The 27,666-nt window shown below is 40.6% G+C and overlaps 1 protein-coding gene across 1 annotated transcript in view; it reads left to right on the top strand.

Annotated features, from left to right (window-relative positions):
• The first annotated feature begins 282 nt into the window (after nt 1-282).
• EGFLAM (EGF like, fibronectin type III and laminin G domains) overlaps nt 283-27,666 on the top strand; it is a 71,909-nt gene continuing 44,525 nt past the window's right edge. Inside the window, exons 1-4 of the mRNA XM_026038651.1 lie at nt 283-376; nt 21,175-21,284; nt 23,288-23,371; nt 25,077-25,103. Of these exons, the coding sequence (XP_025894436.1) occupies nt 289-376; nt 21,175-21,284; nt 23,288-23,371; nt 25,077-25,103 (309 nt within the window). The 5' untranslated portion in view covers nt 283-288. The remainder of the gene's footprint in view (nt 377-21,174; nt 21,285-23,287; nt 23,372-25,076; nt 25,104-27,666) is intronic.

Raw genomic sequence — 27,666 nt, 5'->3', positions numbered from 1 at the left:
GGGACACCCGTCAGGGGCGGCCCGGAGGGCGGCGGGGCCGGGGCGGGGGAGGCGCCTTGCCCCCCACCCGCCCTCCCCACGGCGCCCGTAATCCCATCAGCGGCCGGCGCCGGCCCCGCTCCGCCTGTGCCGGCCCCGCGCCTCCAGAAGAGCGGCCGCTCCGCGCCCGCCTCCAGCCCCGCTCCGCGCCCGGCTGCCGCAGCGCTGGGCCGGGCCCCGCTCCCCTCCGCTCCGCTGCGGCCCCCCAGGCGCCCCCAGGCCGGAGGCGGCGGGGGGAAGGCGGCGCCCATGGAGGCTCCGCGCCTCGCCCTGCTGCTTCTCGCCTCGTGCATCGGCTGCGCGGCCGCGCCGCGGAGGAGCCTCCCGCGCAGGCAAGGTAGGCACCGGCACCGGCTCGGCACCGGCACCGGCTCGACACCAGGTCGGGACTGGCACCGAGGCGGCGGGGTGCCCGCTCAGCGCCGCGCCGCGCTCAGCCCGAGCCTCCCAAAGTTTAGTTCCCTTTAAAAGTAGCTTGGCCAGCGCGGAGCTGTCAGCGCGGACGGCGGCGCCCCGAGACGGCGGCGTCTCCCAGTCCGCAACTTAGTTATTTGTTATCGCTGCTGTTATCGGTCCGTGCCGTTGCCATCGGATAACGGCGCGGGCGGGCGGTGCGCGCAGAGGCCGGTCCCTCGCTCTGCCGCGCCGGGCAGCGCTCGCTGCCGGCTCCTGCTCCTGCTGCTGCTTCCACGGAGCCTGGCGATGCGGGTGAGCGCGGCCGCACCGCGCGGCGTGCGGAGCCAACGCGGCTCAGCCGATCCCCGGGCTGCGCGGGGCTTGGGTCTTCCGTGCTGCTCCCTCCTTGAGTCTGTATCAGTTGTGTGCACGCAGCATTCCCGCCTTCCCCTCCAGGAGGCTGCATTTATTTATGTTCACTTTTACTTAGAGGATACACCTAGAAATAAGCTGTTAAAGAAACAAAGTTGCAGAATAGGGTGCCTGGTGTTTTCCATCCCATTCTGGCCAAATCATTCAGATTACAAATGGAGACTCAACTGCTGTTGCTGGAGTGTTTGTCACACATTTGAGTGGTTTCTCTGGGATGAGCAGTAGCCCATGATTTGCTCTGTTGCCCGAGCAGAGGGAAGGGTCAGGTGAAGCTCTCTGTCAGTCGGAGTTTCCCTGGCTGAGGCTGCAGGACGGTTCTTGGGCTAGGACGCATGTTTGTACAGTAGTGAATTAGGTAGTGTTGAGGAGCGCATCTTGAAATACAATGGTTAGGTTTTAGTTCCAGTTCTTAGGTGGCAATCCTGTTACATAAGTAACTACGTACATAGGTTACCTGGGGCACTTCAGGATTGGGCTTCTCTGCATTTCCTCTGCCTAGACSTTACCTGCAATCTACAAAGACATTCACACTGGTGTTGAGAGGATTTTTATGTGTTAATCAAGCTGATAGATGGCCTTTAATGATCGAAAGTTAAAGGCCTGGACTCTAAGCATCTTCTACAGCATTTGTAGTCTGTGTGGTATGAACCGTGAGCTGGACAGAGTATATGATGAGGTTTGACATTTTGCGTACTTTAAACATTGTGAACATAAAGTACTTATGTTCTGAGACAGTCCCAGACACTCAGACATATCTTGAAATCATTAAGGCCAGTGCTGATTTTTATCGCTGACATTACACAGATCAGAGTGAGTCAGATGAAGTGAAAAATTTAATAAATTTAGTATTTTTTTTTTCCTCAGTTGACAAAATGTTTGTAGTATCAGACCCTTTTTGTATTTTTAAAACATCGTTTGGACTTTTTTTGGCCATGTTTCACAATCAATATTGTACATTCTCTTGCTCTTGTGGTGGAAAAACATGTCTCTACAGTTGGAAGCTTAATACTTAAATACAACCTGAGCTTAAAGCCTTATTGGACAGATGGCTAATTTTACTGGTCTGACCTTGCCTCTTAGGGATCTAGTCCCATGATCCTTGGTTATCATAATAGCTACCATTAAGTACATGAGGAAATTAAATAGGCAGTAGTTGTGAGGAGATGATTGGTAGCTTGCATTAAAATATTAGATATGTAAACTTGGGAATGGGACCATATAGGTATTTTTAAAGATCCYGTTAAGATATTTGTCTTCCTGTTTCCCTTGATCACAGCAGAATGGTGTGTTCCTAAGTATTGAAAGAGTCTAGCTTAGAAACAAATGATTTGTAGTACTGTGAAAAAGATGAATTAATGTTAGCATAGTATAGACATACACTTTTCTTAGCTGTGCGTTTTCTGTTTGCAGAAACAGAAGGGAGTTTGTGTGCAAGTGTGACATATAGTTTCCACCTACCTGCTGCCAAAGGCTACTGGAATTGGGAAGTTTCCAAGAACCCTGTGCCTCAGTCCCTGCTTTGAAGTGTCATTTTCAAAACACTGAAAACATCTCTGCCTTGTTCCTGCAGCTCATCTTATGCTGCACGGTTAGCAATGAAAGGCAACTACCATTTACTCACATGTCAAAAAATAATAGGTGAAGAGGAAGATAGGAGAGTGAAAGGTGTGGAGGTTTTCCACTTTGCCCTTTTAATGCAAGTAGCATAGTAGGATTTCATGGTAGAAAGTAGGATTTCTACAGGAGCTGTATTTGAGGTGCAGGCAAGGGATCACATGCAGAGGAAAGTGATGAAACAAACCACTTTATCTTTAATAATGTGAGCTAACTGGGAAGTACTGTGGGTCAGAAGCAAAAGTAGTCAAATGCACCTCAATTTTTCCCATTTTCTTCATTTGGGACTTGGTTTACAAAGATCAATTTTATAATCCCAAGAAAGCAGTGGAGTGAGAAGGAAATCTATTAGTGAAGTTAAAATGAGTTGTAAAATCACCACAGATACAGCTTGCTAAATTCAACTTCAGCAATAAAAACTGTCTTGCTAAAATCAAAACATCCTGATGACTGCTAAACTCGTTTGAACATTTATTTACAGTTGTGTGATGCCCTCACTGGAGATAAGGAAATGGGTTGACAGACACTATGGRAAAGGCTTAAAACAAATCTTTAGACACCGGGTGGTGAATACCATAGTTGGGAACAGATTAGTCTGGGATTCTCTAAATCTTTCTCTCCCGGAAGAAGATGGCACTTGTGCCTTTTCTTTCAAATGATTTTCTTGCTTTTGCCTTCTGAAAAGCCACAGACTTTTACTGCTTCTGATTCATGTGTCAGCTAACTGATTGCTGGAAACCTACATCTTTTATATGTAATACTGCTACTACTACAATTACATTGAATTTTACTAGTTCTGTGATTTTAGAGAACCAAAGGGGAAACAGCTGACCAGTAACATGATTGTCCGTGAATGTTCATGGCATGAACTTGTTGCACTGTATTACATTACTTTGATAATTTTATGTGTTACTTACTTTTATAATAGAGAGTAAATCCAGAAATCCAAAGGCCTGCAGACATTACACCTATCCAGCTGATCAGCACAGAAAATAATAAGCACTTATATGTGATGTTTTGGGATATATATTTTTTAATGACCTGATCACCAATTAATAAGAATAAAGAATTGAATTTCCTAGCTTGAATCAGTCTCACAGACGTGCACAATGGCAGAGTCATTGACTTTGTGAATGTTAGTGCTGGAAGAATTAGACCCGTTAAAGCTGGAGACAGACCTTCATGAGAGTGCAGCACTCAATAACAGAGCCAGATTTTCAAAAGAACCCAGCCCTCAGGTCAGCATTGCACTAAATGACTTTCTTTCCCAAAGAACTTGGCACTGGGATAGTTGAATTCTTTAGAAAATCTGGCTATAATAAGAGCTGCTGGATATGGAACACTTTGGGAAATCTAGTCCTATTTAGATATCAAAATAGGTCAAGCTACCTTGAAAAGCATGTCTGTAGACATGGAAAACGTTACTGTCTTTGAGGGGAAAAAAGGGTTGTTTTATTTTTTTTTTCAAATGTTACACATTTTTGGGAACAGCATTAGAATGGGTTGTAATTCCTTGTCACAATAAATTCTGCTTGTAAAACATGCAAGGATAAGGCTGGTCTTCTGCTGAGTTTGAAATGCCTCTGAGGAAAGAAATGAGTCCAAGCCTGAATGATTCTTAATATAAGGGCTGCAGAACTGGCATCAAAGGTGCATGTCTATGAGMTAAAACTAATAAAAAAGATGTGAATTATTTATTTGGGGGAACATTAGTTTCCTTCTTCTATTTTTTTCAGACCTGCACTAAAATGTATAATATTACAGTGGTGTATGACTTAACATCAATAAAATCAAACACACACTAATGATGTATGGGTTTGCTGTTGTTTATCACATTTGGGTGTCACTTGTGTGACAACACTGATGTTTTTGTTTTGACTGGATTTGCAATCATAACTTTTGAGCCCATATTCAGGTGCTGYTACGGCCAACATTCATCAATCTCATCACTTTGTTGCATGATAATTTTCTCTGAGAGCTACAAACATTATTCCCATTCCCTCTAGGGCAGAAGATACCATTCTGGCTAAGAACTCATTGGATTATTTCACTTTAGCATTTAGCAATTAGTATATCACTCATTTCAAAGTATGTTTTATAATTTTATTTAATCTTGTTCATTTCAATATGTCTCCTCCTGCTCTTCGCCTCCTAGAATTGCTATTTTCCGCTGCAAAAGGAAAGCTTGATCTTAAAGTAGAAAACTTGAGTGGATGACATCTCTTTAGTACCCCATTAACTTGTTAGTTGGATGAGAGTATCCTGGGGTGTTTCCCATTCTTCAGATTAAATTTATTTTAGGGCTCAACGTTATGTTCTGATCCTGTTTGTATCATTTTATGTAGTGTTACAAAAAGCAAAACAAAGTAAAAAAGAACCAAAAAAACCCCTATAACCAATAGAGTTTCTTCATGGCTTTTTATAACCCACTACTTTATAAAGCTTAATAGAAAGTTTTTCCTCATATTGTAATCACTATTAAAAATGTCAAAGATGATAATAAATGACCACGAACCAGTATTTGCAGATTTGTTTGTTTCATTTGTATTAGTAGATAATTCAGCTTTTCTATTAGAAACAGGATCTATTAAAATATTAGAGTGTACAATTCAGCGACATATTAATTAATGATCATGTAACAGTGGTCTGTGATCCAGTACTTAAAGCACAAGCATGAGGGAGACACATATGCTACAAGGTTTGAATGAAATTTCCTAATTTTTCTTTGTGCATACGAGTAATCTATTGGGGAGGAAAAGAGGGGAAAAAAAAAAAAAGGAACAAGAACCTGTTCTTAACAACTATTTGTTAAGAACAAATTTTCCTGTTATTCCCCTGTTAAAAGGAACTGCTTTGGGATAAAAACATGCATAATATGWTTTCCTGTTATTTTTTTATTTTCAGTAAAGATGTTTACACATGAAGAAAAATGTTTTTTTTCTTGTGTAATATAACCTTCCCACCTCCACAATTTCTCAATGCAAATGTTCAAATCATAGAAGGATGTGAACATAATTTTTTCAGACTTTTCAGAAAACATTTTTCACTGAGTTGAGAGCAAGTGCAGTAAAATTCGTCTTCAAAAGTAACTGCTTCAGAAAGGCATAAGCCATTGAAAATTGAAGGCTTAGAGGGAAAAGCTCCRTCTCACCCAGATAGCTAAATCAAATCCAGCTAATGATACAGTGTGAGATGATCCATAAAACTCTCGGGCGAAAAGTGTATAGTGTCGAATACAACAAGTTCAAGTGGATTCTTCTCCTGAGCTCTGTGTAATTACCCCCATGAGCAAGGGTTACTCATGAAGACAGCTCATTGSGATTTTAGCATCAAATAAGAGAGAAACACACAATAGTAAGCCAGGGAACTTTTATGCATAAGGAACAGGATAGCTTATGGGCTGCAAATGAAACCACCTATTCTATTAGCAATTTTATGACTATATTGCTAGTCAAAAGATATGTTTTCTTAAAAAGATTTTTCATTCAAACATGCCAGAAATTAATTTTTAGACCCAAGTGATAACATATGTGTATCACAGAATGCCAGGTGCATAATACGTGGTGGCTGGGTATTTTTCAATTTACCTTATAACTTATCCATTGACGTCCTCTAGGATATGACCTTCAATTTTGCTGTTGAATAAGTTAGAGCAGCCACTTGGAAGGGGTCTTTGATGTTACACTACCTGAATTTTCTCAAGAATGTCGTGAACTGCCTCTGTTTCTACAACCTACACACAATATTAATTGTATTGAGTATAAATTAAAACATAGTAAGTTTAATCTCCATATGAGGAAGAACTTTACTGTGAGAGTGACAGAGCCCTGGAACAGGCTGCCAGAGAGGTTGTGGAGTCTTCTTCCTTGGAGATCTTCAAAACCCACCTGGATGTGRCTCTGTGCCACATGTTCTAGGTGTCCCTGCTTGAGCAGGGTGATTGGACTAGATGATCTCTTCCAATCATTCTGGGAATAATTTTTTTTTTTTTTTATGTATGACAGGTAAATTAAGAACAGTTTCAATTCTTTTAATAAGGGATACTGAGCAGTTCTCAGCTGATATTATCTCAAACTGAAAAATCTCTAAGTTTGGGAGAATCCTCAGACAAATTATCTTCCACTCCTCTGTTGATTTTTATGGTCATCAAAAGTTGCAGGCAACTGTGAAAATGATGGCACAGTCAAATATATAACACTTGTGCACACTTAAAACCTGTAGTTTGAATTGTTTTTCTAAAATTGAGGGGAAGGACCATGTTGTGAATGTTTAGCATACTGCTTTYAAATACAGAAATCATTCCAATTCTTTTAATGAGTTAGAGGTATTATTCCACGTACAAAATTTTAAAACAGAGCTGGCTTTAAGTTGCTGAGCTCAAAAAAGTTCTGAAAAAAAAAGTGAATGGGAAAAAATATAGATTTTTTTTTCCTCAAATTCCTGTTTATATGAGAAATTTCAACCAGAAGATCATTTTGAGAAACAACAAATGGGTGAAATCCACTAATCTGCAAATTATTTTCTAGAACCAATCAAAACTTTTGTGATTTAACTCAAGATAGTAGRAGCCAGAATGTGTTATTTGGAACAGAAATGGTAGGTCTGTTTCATATCCTGCTAGATCACGGGAGAGGACCACACATTTCTAAAAATAAGCAAGCGTTTTTTATTAAGATAATTATTTACAGAGATGGTGGAATTACAGTGGTAATTCAGCCATATACAGAAAGATCAAATTCTACAGATACTTTTGCCTAGGTTTTCCATGCAGATTGTTACTTTTTTTATCTTAATTGACTTGTCATATTGTCAGCACTATATTACAATGAACTACAGTCTCCATATCGTTGACTATATGGTCAACAATTACAATTTTCTTCWTATATGTGCTAATGAATCCATTCAAGCCATTTCATTTGTGGAGTTGTAAGACTTAGTAACTGTAATAAGGATGAAAGAAGGAATGTGGGGAAAAGTCACTGCAGGAAAAGGGATGAGCCATCACCTAAAACGGGTGGAAACAGGAAAARAAAGGAGCCTTTGAACTGATTGAGGCCAGGAGGAGCCTCCCTGAAGAGGCTGAAGGGAGTGCATGATTTGTATGGATAAGGTGGACTCTGCAAGTTGAAGCGATGTACTTGTGGATCAGGAAATGCAAATGATAGGGTTTGGGAGCAGCAGGGAGTTACCTTCATGGACGATAATTCTGTGCACAGGCTACTTGCTGTTCTTCTGTGTAACTGGTCTCTACTTATGCTGATATGTTTCCATGTTGAGACTTCTCTGGCAGGAACATTTCAGAGGTTCCCCCAGCTCTCACAGTCATTTTCCCTGCTTTCGCCTCCCATTTTTCCCTCTCCATTTTACTGGCTTTTCAGATACACAGCTCTGTCCTAAACTAGATTAGCGAAGTGATTCAGATTAAAAAAACACATCTTTCACCTAATAGGTACAAATAACTTTCTTTCCACTTTCTATTGATGGTGACAATAGAGAGACTTACTGGTTATAGTAGATAGAGAAGTTGTCCTATTTTGTCAGAGTCTGAAAAGAATTTCTTGCTGCTTGAAAAGTTTCCAGATTTCCTCTCTGATTCAGTAACCTTTAATAATATTGGTTGCATTTGTGCTAATATCTGCAGTCAGTGTAAAATAATTGGACAGTAATATATAAATAAGACTTGCTGCCCCTTTACAAAACCTTTGGCATGGGTTTAATAGCAAAAGTTATTAGCTTGTTAGATTTCAGTCTTATAGAAAGACCAAAATTCAAATTTTTAGTTTCATTGTGAATCTTGATTTTTCAAGTCTTCCCTTGGAACAGTGGCAGGATTTTTGAAAACATGGCCTCATGTCTGCATTTTCAAAGTTAAGGTTTCATTCTTTGAAGTTTTGGATTACATAGCTCCAAGAGGCCTGTTTTAATGTTTTAAAAACAGGAGACACAATCTTATGTTTAGCTGTCCCTCAAAAAAGGCTGTGCCAAGTTTCAGCTCCTTGGTGGGAGGCTGATCTGCTGGAAAGCCTCTTTACAGAAAAGGACCTGGGGGTCCTTGTGTACAATAAGTTGAATATGGGCCAGCAGTGTATCCTTGCAACAAAGAAGACCAACAGCATCCAGGGCTTCATTAGAAGAGCATTGCCAGCAGGTTGAGGTGGGTGGTCCTGTCTGCTCAGCCTTGTAGAGGCCACATGAGGGCTGGACCCAGTACTGAGCTGCCCAGTACAAGAAACATGGGAACAGGAGTGAGTCATTGAAGGGTCATGAAGATGATTAAGAGATTGGAGCATCTGATAGACAAGGATAGGCTGAGAGAGCTGGGACTGTTCAGTCTGGAGGAGAAAAGGCTCAGGGATATAAATACCCGATGGTGGGGTGTGAAGGAGACAGGTTCAGACTGTTCTCAGAGGAGCCCAGCGGCAGGACAAGTGTCAATGAGCACAGTCTGAGTTACAGGAAGTTCCATTTAGACAGTGGAAGAAATGTCTTTACTGTGAGAGTGGTCAAACTGGAACAGGTCACCTGGAGAGGTTGTGGAATCTCTGTCCTTGGAGATTTCCAAAGCCTGGCTGGACACAGTCCTGGGCAGCCTGCTGTAACTGACCTTGCTCTGAGCAAGGGTTTGGGCCAGGCAAACTACAGAGACATCTCCAGCCTCAACCATTATGTGATTTTGTGAAGTGTCAAAAGCCACTTTTGAAAATGTGTATTTCAGCACTTGCCTTTAACCTCCTTCATGCTGCTCTCCATACTGCCACTGACTGAAAACAGCAGCTGTGCAATTATAACTACCCTCTGCTTTGCACAAAGAAATCAAACATTTGCTTTCAGTTGTAATCAATACTGAGTTGTTCTGTGTGACGTTGCTCCGTTCTGCAGTGTTTGAGGTGGTGAAACTGTTGACGAGACTTGTGACTAAATCTCTTGTCTCACCAACCTGGATGGACATTCCTTTTTGTTCCTTTTTGTTATGGTTTCTCATAGAATCATAGAATGCTTAAGGTTGGAAGGGACCTCYAGAGGTCATCTAGTCCAACCTCCCTGGACATGCAGGATTACCTAGAGCATGTGGCACGGCGCTGCATCCAGGCAGGTTTTAAAGATGTCCAGAGACTCCACAACCTCTCTGGGCAGCCTGTTCCAGGGGTTAGAAACATGCCTGTTTCTAGTGCATTCTCAAGCACATGTGTCCATCAGTAATGAGCTTCAAAATAATTAGGGAGGACTTGAAGGGATTGTGTGAAGCCAAGATGCTGCGTGTCCTATCATCAGCCCACACATTTACTGCTTGTCACATGTTCGGCTCTGTCCTCTTTATACTTTAATCTTCATTTATATCTGTGTGTGTGTGCACAGTGATTGCAGGAATTTTCTATCTGATATATTATCAGTTTTCTAAAAGATATCCTTGCATTTTATTTCTTATACCAAGTTAAATGTTTCTTCAAGAGTTTAATTTAGTGTTTTGTATCAGAGAAACATTGAGAGTGAAAAATTGTCATAGATAGAGCAAAGAGATTAAGAGACATCAAGACAAACATTTTTCAAGTAGCCCAAAATATTTAGCCAGGGTTCTTATTGAAGATATTAAACTTTGGATAGCTAACTCCTGAAAAAATACACTCTCAAACGATATTGATGGATGGGAAAAGGAATTTTTAAATTATTTACCTGGCATTTTAACTGAATTTTTATATATGTATTTCGGTATCTATAGATATGATAAAATATAGAGGGATATAAAATAAATGTGTGTGTATATATATATAAATGTATATAGATAAAATATATCTGTATACATATATGTGTGTATAGATACAATATAAAATCATAACGATGTATATATATACACACACACATAACATAAAACTATATTTTTGATAATATATACAAAAGCTTTTAGCTGTGCTGAACACTCAGAAAATTAACAGCAAGTTGACTTTTATTCTTATTTTCATTTCAGAACGGTAAGAATCTACTTAATACTGTACATATGCATAAGATGTTTTTATGAACTTAAATACTGGGTGGTCAACTTTGCTAACCTTTTCAGGTTTCTTCTTAGAGCAGCATAAGTGTTGTGTATCTTAATGCAGATTTTTTCATACCATTAACATGAAGAAAACTTCTTCAGTAGTGCTCGAAACCTCATAGGGTATTACCTGTGTTGGTGATATGTGTACTACTTTGCCACCTTGACAGCTATTGTGAGGGTCTTGTAATAAGATATTATAAAAGGAAAGAATAGCTGGAGGACAAGAAAGCTACTCAATTGCTTAATTTCTTTTTATTTTTTTAAGCCTAATAAAACAGTGTTACTAAAACAAGTACTAAGTTCTTGGCGTGCTTAGTAGTAGTAGTGGTTTCTTGTGGAAAGGTTCATGTGGCCTGGAACTTGAAGGGTTAAGGCTTGAAGAAACATATCTTGGAAAGGTTCCCTGTCCCATCTTCCTGCTTCCAAACTGTGGCCATGTTGTCCTGTCACTCGCCTTGCTCTGCCCCTGGAGCTCATCTCATTCCAGTCAGCTCCTCACTGACTCAGATACTTAACCAAAAGAAAAGAGTGTTTTTTTCCCCTGGGGCTAGTGAGTTGAATTCTCTTACCATGAGCTCAGATGAACATCTGAGTTGCTGCAAAAAGGGAGGGAGAAGCACTGGGAGTCAGAGTGGGAAGGTAGAGGAGCATGTGGAGAGGGAAAGGGATGGGGAAGCAGCAAGGTGGCAGGGCCAGGGATGAGACCTTTCCCTTTCAGTGGCAATGAGCTGTTACTTCTGCTCCATGGCAGTGTGAAACTACACTCTTAAATGGTGCAAGTTTTCCCGGGTCCAGGGTTTAATTTGCAGCTTTCATGATCTGTTTTCCCCGAGGCAGATGTGGCAAATCCTCTGTGGTAGCATTGTGCAAAGTGTCTGCTCTTTGCTAGCTGCTGCTCTTTAGCCAACTTGCTTTTTCTTCACTGCTGTTGGATATTGCAAAGCAGAAAACCAGTGAGGGGAACACGCTAGCACGTGTGATTGAATTACTGTTTTTTTTTCCATATTAATGACATTTTCCATATTAATGACATTTCCATTTAATGACTCTGATCATTAAAATGTTAATTCTCACTCTGTGTTGTGTAGACATGCTAACATGTTATTGCTCATTTACAGCTATTTTCTAAAGCTTACTTTTTTTTCTAAAGCAACTTTTTTTTTTTTTTTTTAAGGTTTTTGGAAACTGGTGCACCAGCAGATGAGATGGGATTTGAAAAATAGAAAAAAAAAAGGCAGCTTCTTGGAAATGAAAAGCAAACATATAAGGAAAATTACAGCAAAAGCAGCCTGTAGACTTGAGCACAGAGAGATTAGCCTCGAAGCAGTGGATTCTCAGGGAATAAAGACTGGGCTACCTTTTCTATTGACGGTGCTATCATGCTGCAGACAGACCTCATGAATTAGGGAAGCCAAGCTGCAGCACTGGGACTATGACCGGTTAAGTGCATGTCTGCTGAGGGCCATGAGCACTTGATCTTGGCTCAGGCTTTCAGAAATACACCTGAAGTTATGCAGCCAGAGTGCCTTTGTGGAACTTTCCTTTAAAGGCATCTCCACTCACCTCTTTCCATTAGCTAGAGCAGTAAGGCACTCGTATTAGGAGAAATATTCCACTAAGTGTCTGAATGCAAGTGCCGTTTATGTACTTGTGTTAGAGCAGCTCCTAATCTGTAATAATCAAAGACATGCAGGACTCTCAAAGATAACAAAAGATTACCCTGTCTGTTCCCCTTCTCTAAGTCCAGGATAGGTATAAATTTAGACCTTTGCTTACAGATAACAGTCTACCATGTTTTTAATAACCTTTAGCATCAGGAATTCCACAAAAGCTGTTCCAGGACAACTGTGCTCGGTTAGAATTTTTTCCACATCTAACTCATTAAAAAATCCATTATAAAATCTTCTTTTCTTCTCACATAAACTTCCAGAACAACTGGTCTTTGCACTAGGAAACAGGCATCTCTCCAGAAAATATCTTTCCCCCCTTTTCTTTACAGAATTGGAGCCCTGCACTGAATCAGCATTTTAGGGAGTACAAGGAATGGGACCTCTTCCCTACTCTTACATCTTCCCTTCACTTTTGCAATTTGCAGGACCAAGGCAAAGCAGGAAAGCAGTAGCTACTGCTATTGTGCCTGTTCATTTTTAGTGAGATTCCCTGTATTGCATGTATTGCCCAGTAGCTTGGATTTTAGACCATGCCTTCTTTATTCCTTTCATCTTGGGCTATAAATACTATGATGATAGTCACCTTTAAGGACTCTAATACCTAGATTCCCTTTGTACTGTGTTAGCGTGTAGGAGATCCAGAGGAATCTTCTCTTGTCTGGATCCAGTGGATGAATAGCAGTAGTGAAGGGGACACACTGTGTTCCTCCATCCATGCTCTGTTTGAGGTTATGAATCAGGGGAATCAGGGTTTCCTCACATGCACCCTCCATTTCCTCATTGTTGCTTTTGTTTAAAGAAAAATCTTGGGGTTCAGCATGTTTTTTGATGTTTCCTAAGGTTGATGCTGCAGCAAGCAGAATTGGGAGAGGCTGCCTGAACATTTCTCGATGCAGCCGTTGTCTTCTGTAATTATTGTGGTTGGGAGATTCTTGCTTTCTTACATACTGCTGCTGAGCAGTGGGAGCTGGAAAAAGCTTCAAAGAGATGAAAAGACAGCACATTTTTTCATTTAGGATTTCCTGACCTTTTTTGGTTTGTCCTGCTGTCCTCATTCCCCTGTGGTGTTTACATAATCTAGTTCAGTCTGTAAGAACAAAATGGAAAAAAGCCCCTATCAATGTTTGGTGCTTTACAAATCAGAGTTTCACCATTATTACAGTGAGAGAGTGATCAGGCCACAACATACTTTATTTTAATGCTAGTAAAGGACAGAATCTTCTCTTGAATTTTTTTTTTTTGATATTGTGAAATTCCATTACATTAAAATAGATTTATCCATCAGTTAACTGAATTAAGTAATATTTGAAACAAAAGCAATCTGAAGGATTTTTTTGATAAAGTTTCTGTTTGAAAACTTAGTTTTAGAATTAGTTTGAATTTTCTCTTTTTTTTTTCCTTTCTTCCTAATTTATCATTTCATTACCTAAGTTGACAGCATTTCAACAGTAACTTTCCTTTGTTTTGTGAGATAGGAAACACATCAACCTATAAAGTAAGTTGTTCTTTGATCATTACCTATTAAGAGTTGCCCACAGAGATTTAAAAATAAAATAATGAGACAGCTGTTTCATTTTGCTGACCCGTGGCCATGGCCTGTTGAGAAATTTCCACTGAAATGGAAACATGAAGATGTGACAATCTTTATTCAACTCTTTTGAAGTGCCTCAGATTTGAAGCTTGTGAACATAAGAAATGTAGTTATTTTGAAGATTATTTTAAATATTCATCCCTAGTCATCACTGTAGGAAGATTTGAGGGTCGCTGCATCATTTACTTGAGGGAGAAACCTGGCTGAATCTATGCTAGGAAGTTTCTTGCAGTATCTGGAGCAAAGTAGCTATCTGAAGCAGTTACTTCTGAGATTTTCTGCCTCCATTGAGGCTGAACTGGAAACATAGATTAATTTAAACCAGTGTGTTCACTTTAGACATCCAAGCTAATTCTTTTTAGGGTTGTTAGTGCCAGTTGCATAGCAGCTTGGGAGTTAAACAGTGCTGAGGAATGTTCCCAGGCTCTGGTACGATGCTCATGGTCTCTGGCACATGTTTTGCTGGGTTGACTTATCATTCCTGCAGCAGAACCTCCCCCTCTTCCTGGGATGATGCAGAAGCTGCCACAGGCCAGAGACCATTTCAAGTATGCAGTTTGTACCTGGCTATCCTGATTATAGAGTGTGGGACTTTAACAATATGGACCCACAGTATGGCACAATAAGATGGACACAGCAAGGCTATTCCTTGTCCACTGACTGCATAAAGATGAGAATAGAAGGATGCTGGCCACATTTCATTGACTACTATGGATGTATCCTGAGACTGTTTTGACATGCTGCCAATGTGCTTCAAGGGTCAACTGTAGTCTTAATTCTCACACAGATCAAGTAAAAGGGAGCAGGAGCACATTGTCATAATTTATCAGCAATCTGCCTGCAGTGATAAATAGAACTGAGATTTTTTTTTTTTGACATTTTTAATTTGACGATCTTTTGAGATGCAGAGGTAAATAACAGTAAAATTTCCTCCATCTGAATGAGGACTCACATATTCTTCAGGTCACATGGAGAACTTGATTGCTTCTTCACTGTTTTAATATCTTTTGTATATTTTTGGAAGTACAGAACGTAAGAAATCTATAAACAGTAAAGTAAATTGTTGCAAGCAGAGAAGTAAATGCAACAGCAACATTTCCACATTGTTTATATACAGCTGAGTCCTTCCTTCTGCCTTACATTTGATACTCTTTTTCAATGTATAGTCATATGTGTAAGAATGCTGCACATTGATTGATGGGCTTCTTTGTATGGGAACAAAATCATAGCTTCCATTTCCTGTTTCACCAAAGCATTTTGAACAATATTGAACCTCCTGTGCCTGAATGGTCAGAAAGAGAGATGACTGTTATTTGTACAAAAAGTGTTTCATTTTATTTTTATACAAATTCATTCCTTACTTTTTATTATTAGAGTTGGCATCCATGAGCTCTTAGCTATTCATAGGATCCAACTGTAGAGGTTGTTTTCAGGTGGGATCATCGCTGAGGCAAATCTTTGTAGTATATAGTAAATACATTTCTCCCTTTTCCTTCGCAACAACAGGCCCATATCTAGTACAGGCATCAAGCCACCTGTCATTTACAGGATTATATTTAACAAGGCTTTAGACAGAACACCCTGCTCTGGAAATTGCACATCACTCTTTGTAGATGCCCTGCAAGTGGGATGTGCAGTATACTTCTGCCATACTACTAAGCCTTGCCTGGGAAGAGATGAAGCTATTGAACTTCTGTGAGGGCAAAGACATTGAGGATATATGGGGCAGTATATCTGCATTTGTCATAGTTGTGCCATGCAGGTCAAACCCACAGTGCTGTGGGTTGTGTTCTTGGGCAGTATATGGTGCTACCAGATCAAGGGGAATGTTGTGCTGAAACATGAAAACAGAGCTGTTTCTGAGCTGATCTGTAGGTGATACTACAGAATTTTACCTTTGGAAATTATTTCAGCATTCAAAAATGTCATAAAACCATAGCTGGTTAAGACTGGTGCTGCCATCCATTTCAGTATATCCAATACTTGGTGCTCTCTAAAATCTTACAAAATACCTCAAGCACACATTTATCTCAAAGTAATTTGTTAGAGAAGCAGCAATTTGTACAACAGTTGTGATGAGCTGACAAACCCCTTTGATATGATGCTACAGAGCAACTGTTTAAAAGCCATGGGAGCTCTTGTATCTTAGTGGGATAAACATTGCATGTGTCAGATATTGCAGTTATTTTGTCATGGCTATGAAAGGAAAGCTCAGCCTCTTCGCTTTCTATTGAAGTATGTGAAATTTGGACTCTAACAAAGCTGCTTTGAATCACTAGAAGCCCATCCATAATGACAAGGTCACAAGCTGTGACAGAGGAGGACGGTGGGGGATGTTACATGGTATGAGATAGCCCAATTTGCCTTTCCCTTCACTCTTCCTTAGGAATAACTTCCATGTAAGTGGAGACCAGAGCCTGGTCACGTTTTCCTTTTCCTCTGCCATGCTTTAGTTGAGAGTAATGTGCTTCAGGGATTTGCCTGGCACAGGAAGTGCAGGGAAGCTCCTTGCCGGGAAGAGTGGATTGCATGGAGATAGAGGAGCTGATGTGGTAGCAGGATGCTTCGAGGAGGACCCTGAACACTGGGAAGTGGTGCTGCTGGGCACCCGGCATGCCTGGTCCCTTCCTACCATGATCTTTGCAGTATTAAGGAAATTCTCCATTTTTTTTTATGGAAAATTAAGCAAAACAATTGAAAGTGTAGACCTCTGACTCAGTTTTGCTCTAGAATAAATTAGTAACTATTTAATAGCTGATGCACCTGAGGCCAGTGTTTGGCTCTCTGAGTCTGTGTCATCATCTGTGAACTGGAGATAATGCTGTTTAGTAGGGCTGGATGAATAATTTGTAGTGAAGCTKCTTATTAAACCCATGTTGCTGCTCTGTGTTTGCAGACAGTCTACAGATGGATCACTTTTTTTCAAATTTATGTTTTTTCCAAATTATTCACCAAAACATTCTGTAAATAATTTTATTAGCCTATAACACATTCAAAATACAAGTTTGATGTCTGTTCAATACTTATCTACCTCACTGGGTTTTGTGAAGATAATAAGGCATTTCCTGCATGTAAAGTGCTGCCTAAATAGAGCTAAGAGAACCTAGAGATACTTCAACTGGATTGTTCTTACCTGCCTTTGGATAGCTTAGCTTCAATGCACTGCTTGATGCACTGCCAGATTATTTGGTTGCTGAGGTATCTGTGTAGGGCATGTTCAGCTTCTCCTTGTCCCTTCTCTAGGAATTAAGGAAAGGGAGACAAAGATGCTGGTAGTATCTCTAGAAAGTGGTTGGAAGGAAACTGCTCCCTCTTTTACTGTGTGGGAAATGTGAAAGGCTTGGAGAAAACCTGACAGACTGACTGGTGTTTACTACCCAAAATCTATTGGTGCTACTGATACATTTTTGAATGCTTCCATTGGTTTTAATTAGATAATTTCAGTGGATAAGAACAATTAATATGGGTTGGAGATGCATTTTCTTACACCTGCAAAAAAAATCTTGGAGATGCTATAATATTTCATTTGTTTTCAGAATTTCTTTCAAGCTTAGCTGATAAGGAAGATCTCTGATGTGTCTATATAAATCTCTAACATACAACTGGAAGTCTTGTTTTCTGAAAGTATGTGGTTTTTTTGTTGTTGTTGTTTTTTCTTTTCTCTCCCTGTACACTTTCAATGAAAAGAGAGGTCTTCATATGTAGCCCTTTGCACTGAAATAGGATTGTGAAAGAAGTTAGGCTGTCTTAAAGATTTTTTATATTTACTTTATTTTTTATTTCAGAATATTTCAGAATATTTCAGAATATTTAAGGTTGGAAGGGACCTCTACAGATCATCTAGTCCAACCTTCCTGCTCAAGCAGGCACACCTAGAGCATGTGGCACAGGGTGGCATCCAGGCGGGTTTTGAAGACCTCCAGAGTAGGAGACTCCACAACCTCCCTGGGCAGCCTGTTCCACTGCTCTGTCACCCTAACAGTAAAGAAGTTGCCCCTCACCTGGAGATGGAACTTCTTATGCTTCAGCTTGTGGCCATTACCCCTCGTCCTATCGCTGGCCACCAGTGAGAACAGCCTGTCCCCTTCCTCCCTGCATTCTCCCTTCCTGAACTTATACATATTAATCATATCCCCTCTGAGCCGTCTCTTCTCCAGAGAAAAAAGGCCCAGCTCACTCAGCCTCTCTTCATACGAGAGATGTTCCATTCCCTTAATCRTCCTGGTTGCCCTTCTCTGGACCCTCTCCAGAAGCTCCACGTCCTTCCTATACTGGGGTGCCCAGAACTGAACACAGTACTCCAGGTGCGGCCTCACCAGAGCTGAGTAGAGGGGCAGAATCACCTCCCTTGACCTGCTGGCAACGCTCCTCCTGATGCAGGCCAGGATGCCATTGGCCTTCTTGGCCACGAGGGCACACTGCTCACTCATGGTTAACTTAGTGTCAACCAGGACTCCCAGGTCCCTCTCCGTGGAGGTGCTTTCCAGCAGGTCCACCCCTAATCTGTACTGGTGCCTGGGGTTATTCCTCCCCAGGTGCAGGACCCTGCACTTGTCCTTATTGAACCTCATGAGGTTCCTCTCTGCCCAACTCTCCAGCCTGTCCAGGTCCCTCTGGATGGCAGCACAGCCCTCCGGAGTGTCGGCCACTCCACCCAGCTTGGTGTCATCCGCAAACTTGCTCAGGGTGCATTCCGTGCCCTCGTCCAGGTCATTGATAAACAAGTTGAACAGCACTGGGCCCAGCACTGACCCCTGGGGGACACCACTGGCCACAGGCCTCCAGCTGGACTCGGCGACCTCCAGCTGGACTCGGCGGCCTCCAGCTGGACTCGGCAATTTTTTATATTCAATGTAGGACTTAGCACTATCCAGCATTACTTGGAATGGAATGGGAAAGTAAATATGTAAAAAGAAAAAGAAAACAAAGATCCCTTGGGTTTCCTGTAAGGTGTAGCTTCTGTCTAGTCACACTGGGTCATTCATATAAAAAACATGAAACAAAAAGTTTCCTAGTAGAAGAAAAAAGCAGTGTCAATCCTAAAAGGACCAGAATATAAGATCTGCTCTTATTTTAACTTCTCAATATTGTTGTTGATTGATAGCGTGGAGAGTTTGTAAGCTGTTCAGTTCTGTATTTAGCTTCAAATCAAGTGTGTTGGGGAAGTGACAAGTGTAAATCTGATGTAGGTTTGCTTCACATTTTAAAATAACCTTTACAGTAACTTGATTTATTTTGATATTTTCTCAGAACTAGTCAAGAAAATGGTGGTTTTTGTAACCTTTGCTTACAATTTTCGTAGACAAAGGCATGCAGAAAACTACATACAGGAGATGAAGTTGCTGTTTAAATATCTTGATCAGTTTTCCGTTGCAGTTATTTATGACATAAATTAGGTTTCAAGAGCATGAATGATGGCTATTTAGAGAATATGCATTGAAAATTTTGGCCCTGATCACAAAATCTATACTTAGTCAACCTCAAAATAATTCCCACAGCCCACATACGCTGCCTGTGAGATGGTTTGGGGACATGAGTTGTATTGAAGATGCCTAGGAAATAACCAAATCCTTTTAAGCAGGAAAGCAGCACTATTACTGTTTTTGATCTAGGTAAGCACAGAGTTCATGCTGTCCTCAACAGGCACAACATCTTCCTCACTGGTTTCATTTCCAGAGGTCAGATGCTGGCCTCATGCCTTCATTAAAATTACAGGAGTGACCCTGCAAGTGCTTCAAGATCCCTGCAGCTTGATTAGAAATGATAGAGTTTTCTTCAGAACTTTATCGTGTTTAAGGGGATGATTGACCTGTGATCCTTGTTATTTTACTAGATAAAGTACCTTTGTGTTTCTGAAGCTAATGATCCTTCTTGGTTAATGGGAAAGTATTTTTGGCAAGACTGTGCAAGAAACATTATGTATTCAAAAATTAGAAACACCTTGAAAAATCTCTTTGAGAGGCTGAGTAGGATAACAAGGTTTGTATTACACCAGAGTTTTACTCTGGTTACAGAATAGGCAAACTCTTCTACCTGTCTCCTTCTTCATACAGTAAATAGTGTTGCTAGCGTGTAACCAAAGGCATAGATCTCAGTTTCTTTCTTTTTTTTCCTATCTTCCTGATTTGCAGTAGTTAGGTATTGCACTGAAATGATGACCTGTATAGTGTAGAAGAAGGGAGACAGATACTGCGAGATCGATATAGAGCTATAAACATACCCTCCCTTTTCATTTGATGAGACACTTGATTGATCTTGGCAAGACTGAAAGCTCTGTTTGGGCATGCAGCGGTGAAACAAGGGAGCCCATCGTTATAACTGCATCTAGCCCTCAGCAGCCAGCGAGCAGGAGGGAGGAACTGACCCCTCCATCATTCACTTCTCATCAAGTTAAACTTGATGAGAAGTTAAACTTGATGAAAAAGCGGGTTTACTTCTAAAATTGTCCTTCACATCTATAGCTGTAGTGAAGGAACTGAAGTTCTGGCAGTGATTAGATCATCCACCTTTTGACTCACTCATAAAGGAGATTTTTCAGCCTGTGCCAAAGCCACTTGGTGTGAGGATGAGGCATTTTTTGGTTTCAATTTTTTCATCATCACCAAGGGAAAGAGAAGATCAATTAAGAAATTAACTTGGAAACACATATGTGGGAATGGTAGTGTGACTGACTTGATTGCAGCTGGTATCTGATGCAGGTAATAGGCTCGAGGGACACTCCCACGGCCCAGGGGTTCTGCTGTTGGACTTGAAGTCTGCGGGAATGAGGAAGACACTTAATGTTACTAAGTGAAGTTGCAGCTACATGAGATGTCATGAGTTGACTAGTAAGTTATTAGTGCTGAAAAGGAGAGGTCCTCCCATCTCCTGTTCCCTTCCCTTGCCAGATGGGACATTCCCATGCCTATCATGCCAGATAGGAAGAGCGAGGTATGTGACTCTGCTGGTGACATTGGAGTCTGAGGTGTTTCCCTTGTCCTGCCTGCCCTCCTCCTCCTCTTCCTCATTCTGCTCCTCCTCTGAGGGGCACGAAGGGAAGCAGTAGCATGTCCTCTGGGTAAGGTGAGAAAGCAAAAGGAGATAAACTACTAATCCATTCCTAATTTGCCTCCTTGGTTTCATTTAAGCAYATGCTACATTAAATTGAGAAAACTGTCCTGATTTTTAAGACTTTCCTCATCTCTATTTTTCATTCACATGTAAAACAAAATTAGCTTCAGGGACAGTTTTTAGGGTAGTAACAACCAATTTGAGTATGAGTTGTGGACTATATTTGACAGACTTTTAAAGAAGAGAGCAGCACATATCAGTTCTTTAAAAACCTACCTGCTAGGTGACTAAAGGAGAGAGATTCTGTCCTATGTTTTCTTACACAATGTCATTTTGTTTTGAGGCAGATAGGCTGGGGCCTCCTGTAGATATAATACTGGACTCGCTGAACTGCACAGCTTTCAGCGTGCAATGGAGAATGCCAAAGCAGCAAGCAAGCACCGTCATGGGGTATACAGTAAGTAAATCTTTATATGATTCATAGAGAACTGCAATATACTGCCTGGCCTCACACCTATGCATCACTCCTAAGCAAGCAGGAGAGACGGCTCTCATAACAAATAATGTCATTGCCCAGAAGGTGTTCAGCGGACAGTGGGCTTGAGCTGATTGAATTGTAACTTTAAGAAAGGAGCATTTTGTGTTTCAGAAGCAAGCTATGATGGGAATTGGGGCTGGATGCCGGTGGTTTGCAGTGGGAATAGATTGCTCTCGTGTTGTAGTTCCCACCCAAGGATCTCAAAGCTCTTTGGAGCTGACAAAAAAGTACAGAGGAGGATATCAATATTACACAGTGCAAGTGAAAGTTATAGTGATTTCAGGCCCTTTCAGATCCTTTGCCTTGTACTTTCAGATTGCAGTAGCAGGAAGAGCTCTTGCAAGTTGAGGAGTTAAACTCCTAYCTTCCCACATCAGCAGTAGGTTAAAGCAGAGGAAAGACTTGGTGTGCTCCTCTTGAGCACGTATTCTACTGCATGACATCACTGGGAGCCCAGGTTTGACTTTAAATATCATAGAGAACTGTGTTTATCTACCCTCCTATTTCTGTGGTGAATTCCCTTTCAAGAAGTCCAGCAATTTCCTTCTTTTGCCCAGAAATTCTGTAGGGAGGATTCTGACCCTGTTCTGGCTCCTCAGCCTCCCCTCCATCCCCATGGAAGAATGCTCCATGGCAATGCAAGTCAGTCTCAAAATGGAAGCTAACCAAAGGTGATTTTGCCATGGGCAAGTTAGAACCAAAGACATAGTGGATTTACTAGAATTGTTAATTTTCCCCATTTACAGAAACTAATAGAAGTTGTAATTTTGTTAGCATTTTGACTGAGAAGGATTTGCATTTCCTAGAAAAACGAATGTAACCTAAAATGCAGTTTTACTGAAAGAGATTGAAGTGTAAAACTCCTTACTGCCTTTAATGCTGATATACTCCAGAAGCATGAGGGGTTTCTCTGAAATTGTTTTGGTTGGCGCACATACCCCTTCACCCTAAGACTTTGTAAATGACACTAATGCAACACCCCTACAAGGTATTCTATTGCTATTAAATTATGCGTAATATAGCATACCTAGACTTATCTGCTGTGGCCAGACCCTCTCTCTGCCAGGCACTCTATGTAGTTTGGTCCTTTCATCTGTGTAAAAAGAGAGGCTGCAGCAAATAGGACTGCATATGGCATTGGAAAGTTGCTCCAATTGCCTACGGTTCTAGTATCAACTACAGAAAGAATGTTGGCTGTTCGGATATTTTTCTAGTTTAAGTGACTTTTCTATAGGTTGTAATAATTTAAAAACTGTTATAATACAATTAGACTCATACGAGAAATATTATTCACTTTTCATTCAGTAGATGAAATATCCAAGTCTCAGTTTTACTCTTGAGCTTGTGTATGGCATGATAATAAAACCAATGACAAATGTGTTGTTTATATGCTGTGCCCAAACCAACTTTACTTGGGATTAGTTTTGGATGCTCTGGCATCTCAAGGTCTCTCTGTGCTTAGGAAATTATATACTTTGTGGTTCATTAGTTTCCTATACTCATGAATAGATGTGAGGAGAGACAGTTATGATAAAGCAATTTGCATAATCACACAATATCAATTTCTTCCTTATATGAAATCAAATGCCTAAGTYGTGCAGACCAGTTACATGAATTTTCACCTGTTCAAGCTAACTATGGCCAGARGATGCACAATTTAAGTTGCCAGTTGAAGTCTCACCTGAAAGCTAGGCTGTATTTCACATCATTAGTACCTGGACCATCAAAGAATGTCATTTGACCGTGATACAAGGTCTAACAAATGTGGAGGGAATGTCAATGGGAGATAGCTTTTCATACATTTGGAAAGGTAGGAAATCATAAACTTAGATGCTGCCCACAGTCTGATAACAGTGCACTGGTTTTTCCATCATTCTGGAGCATTACTGCTTGCATGGGCCTGACTCTATCTTCTTCCCAAGGTCTTTTACTCAGAGGTTGAAGAAGACAAAMCAGTCAAACCGCTTTCCCACGATGTTCCCCTGAGTCTGGATATGCTTAGCATGGTAAGCATTGCTTTTCATCATCAGATGCTAGTGGGAAGCTTGCAGGAGGGAACTTAAAACTCTCTAGTTGCTGATGCCTTTTGAATCACCCCAGCATTCAAGCACCAGCTTTCTCTTGCATTAGGCAAGAAACAAATCATAATATTTTGCAATCGGTCAGGAGGCTGTGAAATCCTTTTACTTCTCATTGTCAGCCTCATGTTTAGTGTGAAGCTATTGGCACTTGCTGAGCATTTTACTTGCAATGACTTCTGGTACTTACTAAAATTTAACTTCCAGTTTTGARTGTGCATTTTCAGTAAGAGATTTGCTGCACTCCTCCCATGTAAGGGGAATTACATTAGTCTACCATTGTGCTCAGTTATGAGTCTCAACATCTGTGTGTGGGTACTGCAGTGTCTGACCCAGGAAGGTGTGTAAGTTAGAGAATATGCACAATTTTTAGTGTATTTTTATTTGCACGTGAGACACTGGCATCCAGAAGCATGGATCTGGAGTTTAACTGTGCTGTTCTAAGTGCATTTGTGAAAGTCTGTCCAAGCTTCTGACCTTTTTCTTCTTAAACTCACATATTTTTCTCATTGCTTCCTATTTTTCCCTTTTTCTTCAGTTTTGTTTTCCCTTTCATTTGCTTTATTTTCTTCACTTATCTCACTCCCCTTCTCTTCCATCTCTTTCTSCCCAGTTTTCACCTTCCTTTTTCATTTACAGTTGTGAAGGGTCCCTTCTACTGCACTGCTCAGCAGTTACTGCTGGGATGGAAGCTATCCCTCCATGCTTCTGGATTGTTGGATACTCTCAGTTTTTAAGGGGTCTTCTCAAAACATGCAGCTGTTTCTGCAGTGTACAGGACTCTCTGAGTTCAGCAAAGGATTGGTGATGCTCCAGCCACTGCTCGAGCAAARCGTAAAGATGCTGCTCAAAAGAATCCCAGCTTAGGTGCTGTGGGGGTGATTGGGAAGCAGTCAAACCTTGAAGCAGTGATGTCGCCAACACAGGAATCAAGGATTTATGTGTGCAAGCAGAGGACATATTGGGGATTTATGATATTTATTCTATGATACCTCTTCACGGCTTGAGGTTTTTTTGCCCCTTTCTCTTCTACTCATTTTCATTCTCCCTTTTTTCCTCACTTTTTTCTCCCTTTTTCTCCTCCTTTTCCTTCCTACTATGTTCAGTGAAATGCATTGAAATGCACTGATATCTTCTAATCTGTGTGGAGCAGTGCTCAGAAACCTTCCCTATGGGAAGCATGAATGAGAGGAATTGACCCATTTCCTGCATTTTTCAGTCATCATAGTTGTTAGTTCTGACTCCTGTAGGTTTTGGATATTATAATGAATGAAATAGTCTCACTGCCATGATAAATTATTTCTTTATTTATGCGTTACTTTCTTCCTTCTGATGCTTATCTCTGTATTCCTTTTTTTTTTTTTTTTTTCCCGAAAAACATTCTCATTGGTAATGCCAATAAAGATCAAACAGCACATTGTTTTTTATCTTAATCCTGACAACAACAATTATTACTCCTTGGGAGAACAGATTTAACGTTCCAATACCCATATAGATGAATAGCAGCCACAAAGAGTATTATATGATGCAACATCGGCCATGTTTTACTTCACTGACCCATTATTTATGTATTTTTGCCACCACTTTTTTTAGTATGATACTTCATTAACAAGTCTTGTTTCACTTTTTCCAGGGTCAACTTGAAGGTCAAGCAGTTTTTGTAAGTATTGCCTCTCATAAACTCTAACAGCTGTCATTTAAAATAACACTGAACATCCTGATCCTGCCCTTCCACAGATTCACCCACAAAAATGTTTCTATATTGATCTCGAATGTTGATTCTGCTTAGCACTTACACAGAGTCTTTCATAGTGAAAATGTGACAAATAGCTCATGCTCAAAATCTAGAGATAAAGAAACACTCTGTTAAGATATATTTGCACAGGTATAGCGGTTTCCATTTATGCAATGGGTAATCTTTTCTGTCAGTCATCAAAAGTATTTATGGCTACCTTATTTTCCTTGAGAAGATGTGTGTAAGAATGAGATAAATTCAGGCAGTGAAAACTTGCAAGGAATGGGAATAGCCAGGTATCAGAGCCACAGTAATGGGAAAAACACAAAGCATCCAGGAGTGCAAGAGCTGCTGGAGAGGAAAATAATCTGAAACCTTCCAGAGAGAGGAGAGGAGAAAGATGTATAGAAACATGGGCAGGCAAAGTGAACACGCAGGAGGAAGGAGTGGGAGACTAAATCTTACATAATAGGTTTAAAAGAAATACTAACCCTTTCAATGGCTTTGCAGCTGGTGAATTATTCAGATTAATTATTTCCAGTCCTGYGCTCAGTCCATTCTGCTTCCTGTGAACAGTAAATGGATCCAGCTCATTAGGAGGGAGGTAACTTGCAGGCGGTGCTCAGTTCAGGGTAGTATGAGGGCCGTGATTTCCACATCTAATGAAATCCCTAAAATGAATAACCTCTTGCAAAGCTTTCTTCTGAAATCTGATCTCAAGAAAAATAGCGTGAAGCTAGCTGATCTTGTGGGACTTTCCCTGCCAGAAATATGGGTAATTTGATTGAACTGTAGGAGGCCAGCGTCCAGGATGTTCTTGAACCAGGACTGTCTGGTTCTGTCCCAGTTAGGCTAAGTTTGGGCTATGGTGTTTCAGAGCTGGGGTTCCATKCTGGGCTGCTTCTTCTACTTGACAAAAATAATACCTCGGAGGGATACTCGTGGAAAAGTATAGCCGAATGGGATTAATCAGATCCCAGCTGTCATTAATCCTCAGGAAGTGATGTTCTTGCTGAAATGCTTTCTGTTATATTCATACCAAACACAACAGAAATYCACAAGCTCTGTGGTTAAAGCTGCATTATTTGTCTTTCCGCCCCTAAGCCTCCGCTACTGACCCAGCAATGTCTCTACTGCTTCAGCTCAGATGCTGCTCTGGGTTGTGGGAGACTTGTAAGGAGAGCTAGGCTGGATCATCTGTTTGTGTGCATGCATGAAGTAGTGCATCTRTTCATTAGCAATTAGATAATCTATTATATTGGTGTAGTAATCATTTCATAATGTAAAWATATAAATGAAAGCAATGTGGAAAAGTGCAAATGCTGTTGTTCCACTGAATATAAGAATTTTTATGAAAYTGAGTACAAATATATATTAAAAGRAAAAAAATCAGACATTAAAAGTGGAATGCTTTAGGTCTGGTATAGAGATATGGAGAACAACAGTGTTYCCTCTCAAGTGACCAAAAAAACACAAGCGCAAAATAGGGAGTGACTGTCTGAAACCGATAGTGCAGGRAAGGAGATGCCAAGGGATCAAGGTGTCATTACAACCAGTTTCTGCAGGTGCACTGTAATTCAGGGTAAAAAAAAAGATTGRAAAAAAAATAGGTTTCTTTGAAACATAATTTGTAATCCAAACAATTTCTGCAAGCAGCTTTGCAGACAACCTCACATTTTTATCMGTATGGCTGAGGGAAGGACAAACTGTCTGACAAATCAAGACAGCTTTTGGAGGGCTGTGTAGTTCCTACATGTAATTAACTTAACCACAGAAAAAGCATCGCATTACCTCACCATATTCAGGAGAGTGAGATTGCAAATGTYATTTCACAGGATCCTAACAAGAGTGACATATTTAAGACAAGAAAGTGCAATTTGTAATAGTAAAGCTCCATCTGGAATATAATGTCCAAGTTTGGATCTCATGCTTTAAAAAGATAGAGGGCAAGTGGGAGAAAGTAAAAAGGAAAGCTACAGACCTCATGGGAAGCTGACTCATCCGCTTCCCTGTGTTAYCATATCTATGTAACCATGTCCATATCCATGAGGCTACTGTTTCTCTTCTGGGATGTAGAACATGGKGTTTAAGGCTTAAACACAAGTAGAAGAAATAACTTGTTTTACCTCTCAGAAAATGGAGTAAAAGGAGATACACTTTTTCTTCAAAATCAAATTSCACACTGTCCTCGGTGTGTGGGGACTATTCCGTAAAATTGTCTATATAAATAGTTTCTACAGGAGAGACGACCATAGGAAGTCAGTCCGATGGTGTCCAGAATAGTTACCCATTCACTAATGTCTCTATCCTGGAAGWTTAAATATGCTTAATCTTAAAGATATCTACTGTGTGCCCAAGTCTGTGTTCATGGAGAGGACATTACCAACTAGGCAAGCAGTCACTTTAGAGAGCACTTGGCTGAAGTTTTGAGGACAAACTCTAAATTTTGATGCCYTAATAGATGTTAGCACTTTGATCCTAATTGGCT

Source organism: Nothoprocta perdicaria, unplaced genomic scaffold (assembly GCF_003342845.1).
Source record: "Nothoprocta perdicaria isolate Ctin4 unplaced genomic scaffold, notPer1 scaffold_1, whole genome shotgun sequence".
Classification (NCBI taxonomy): domain Eukaryota; kingdom Metazoa; phylum Chordata; class Aves; order Tinamiformes; family Tinamidae; genus Nothoprocta; species Nothoprocta perdicaria.
This window is presented reverse-complemented; position numbering and strand designations above follow the sequence as displayed.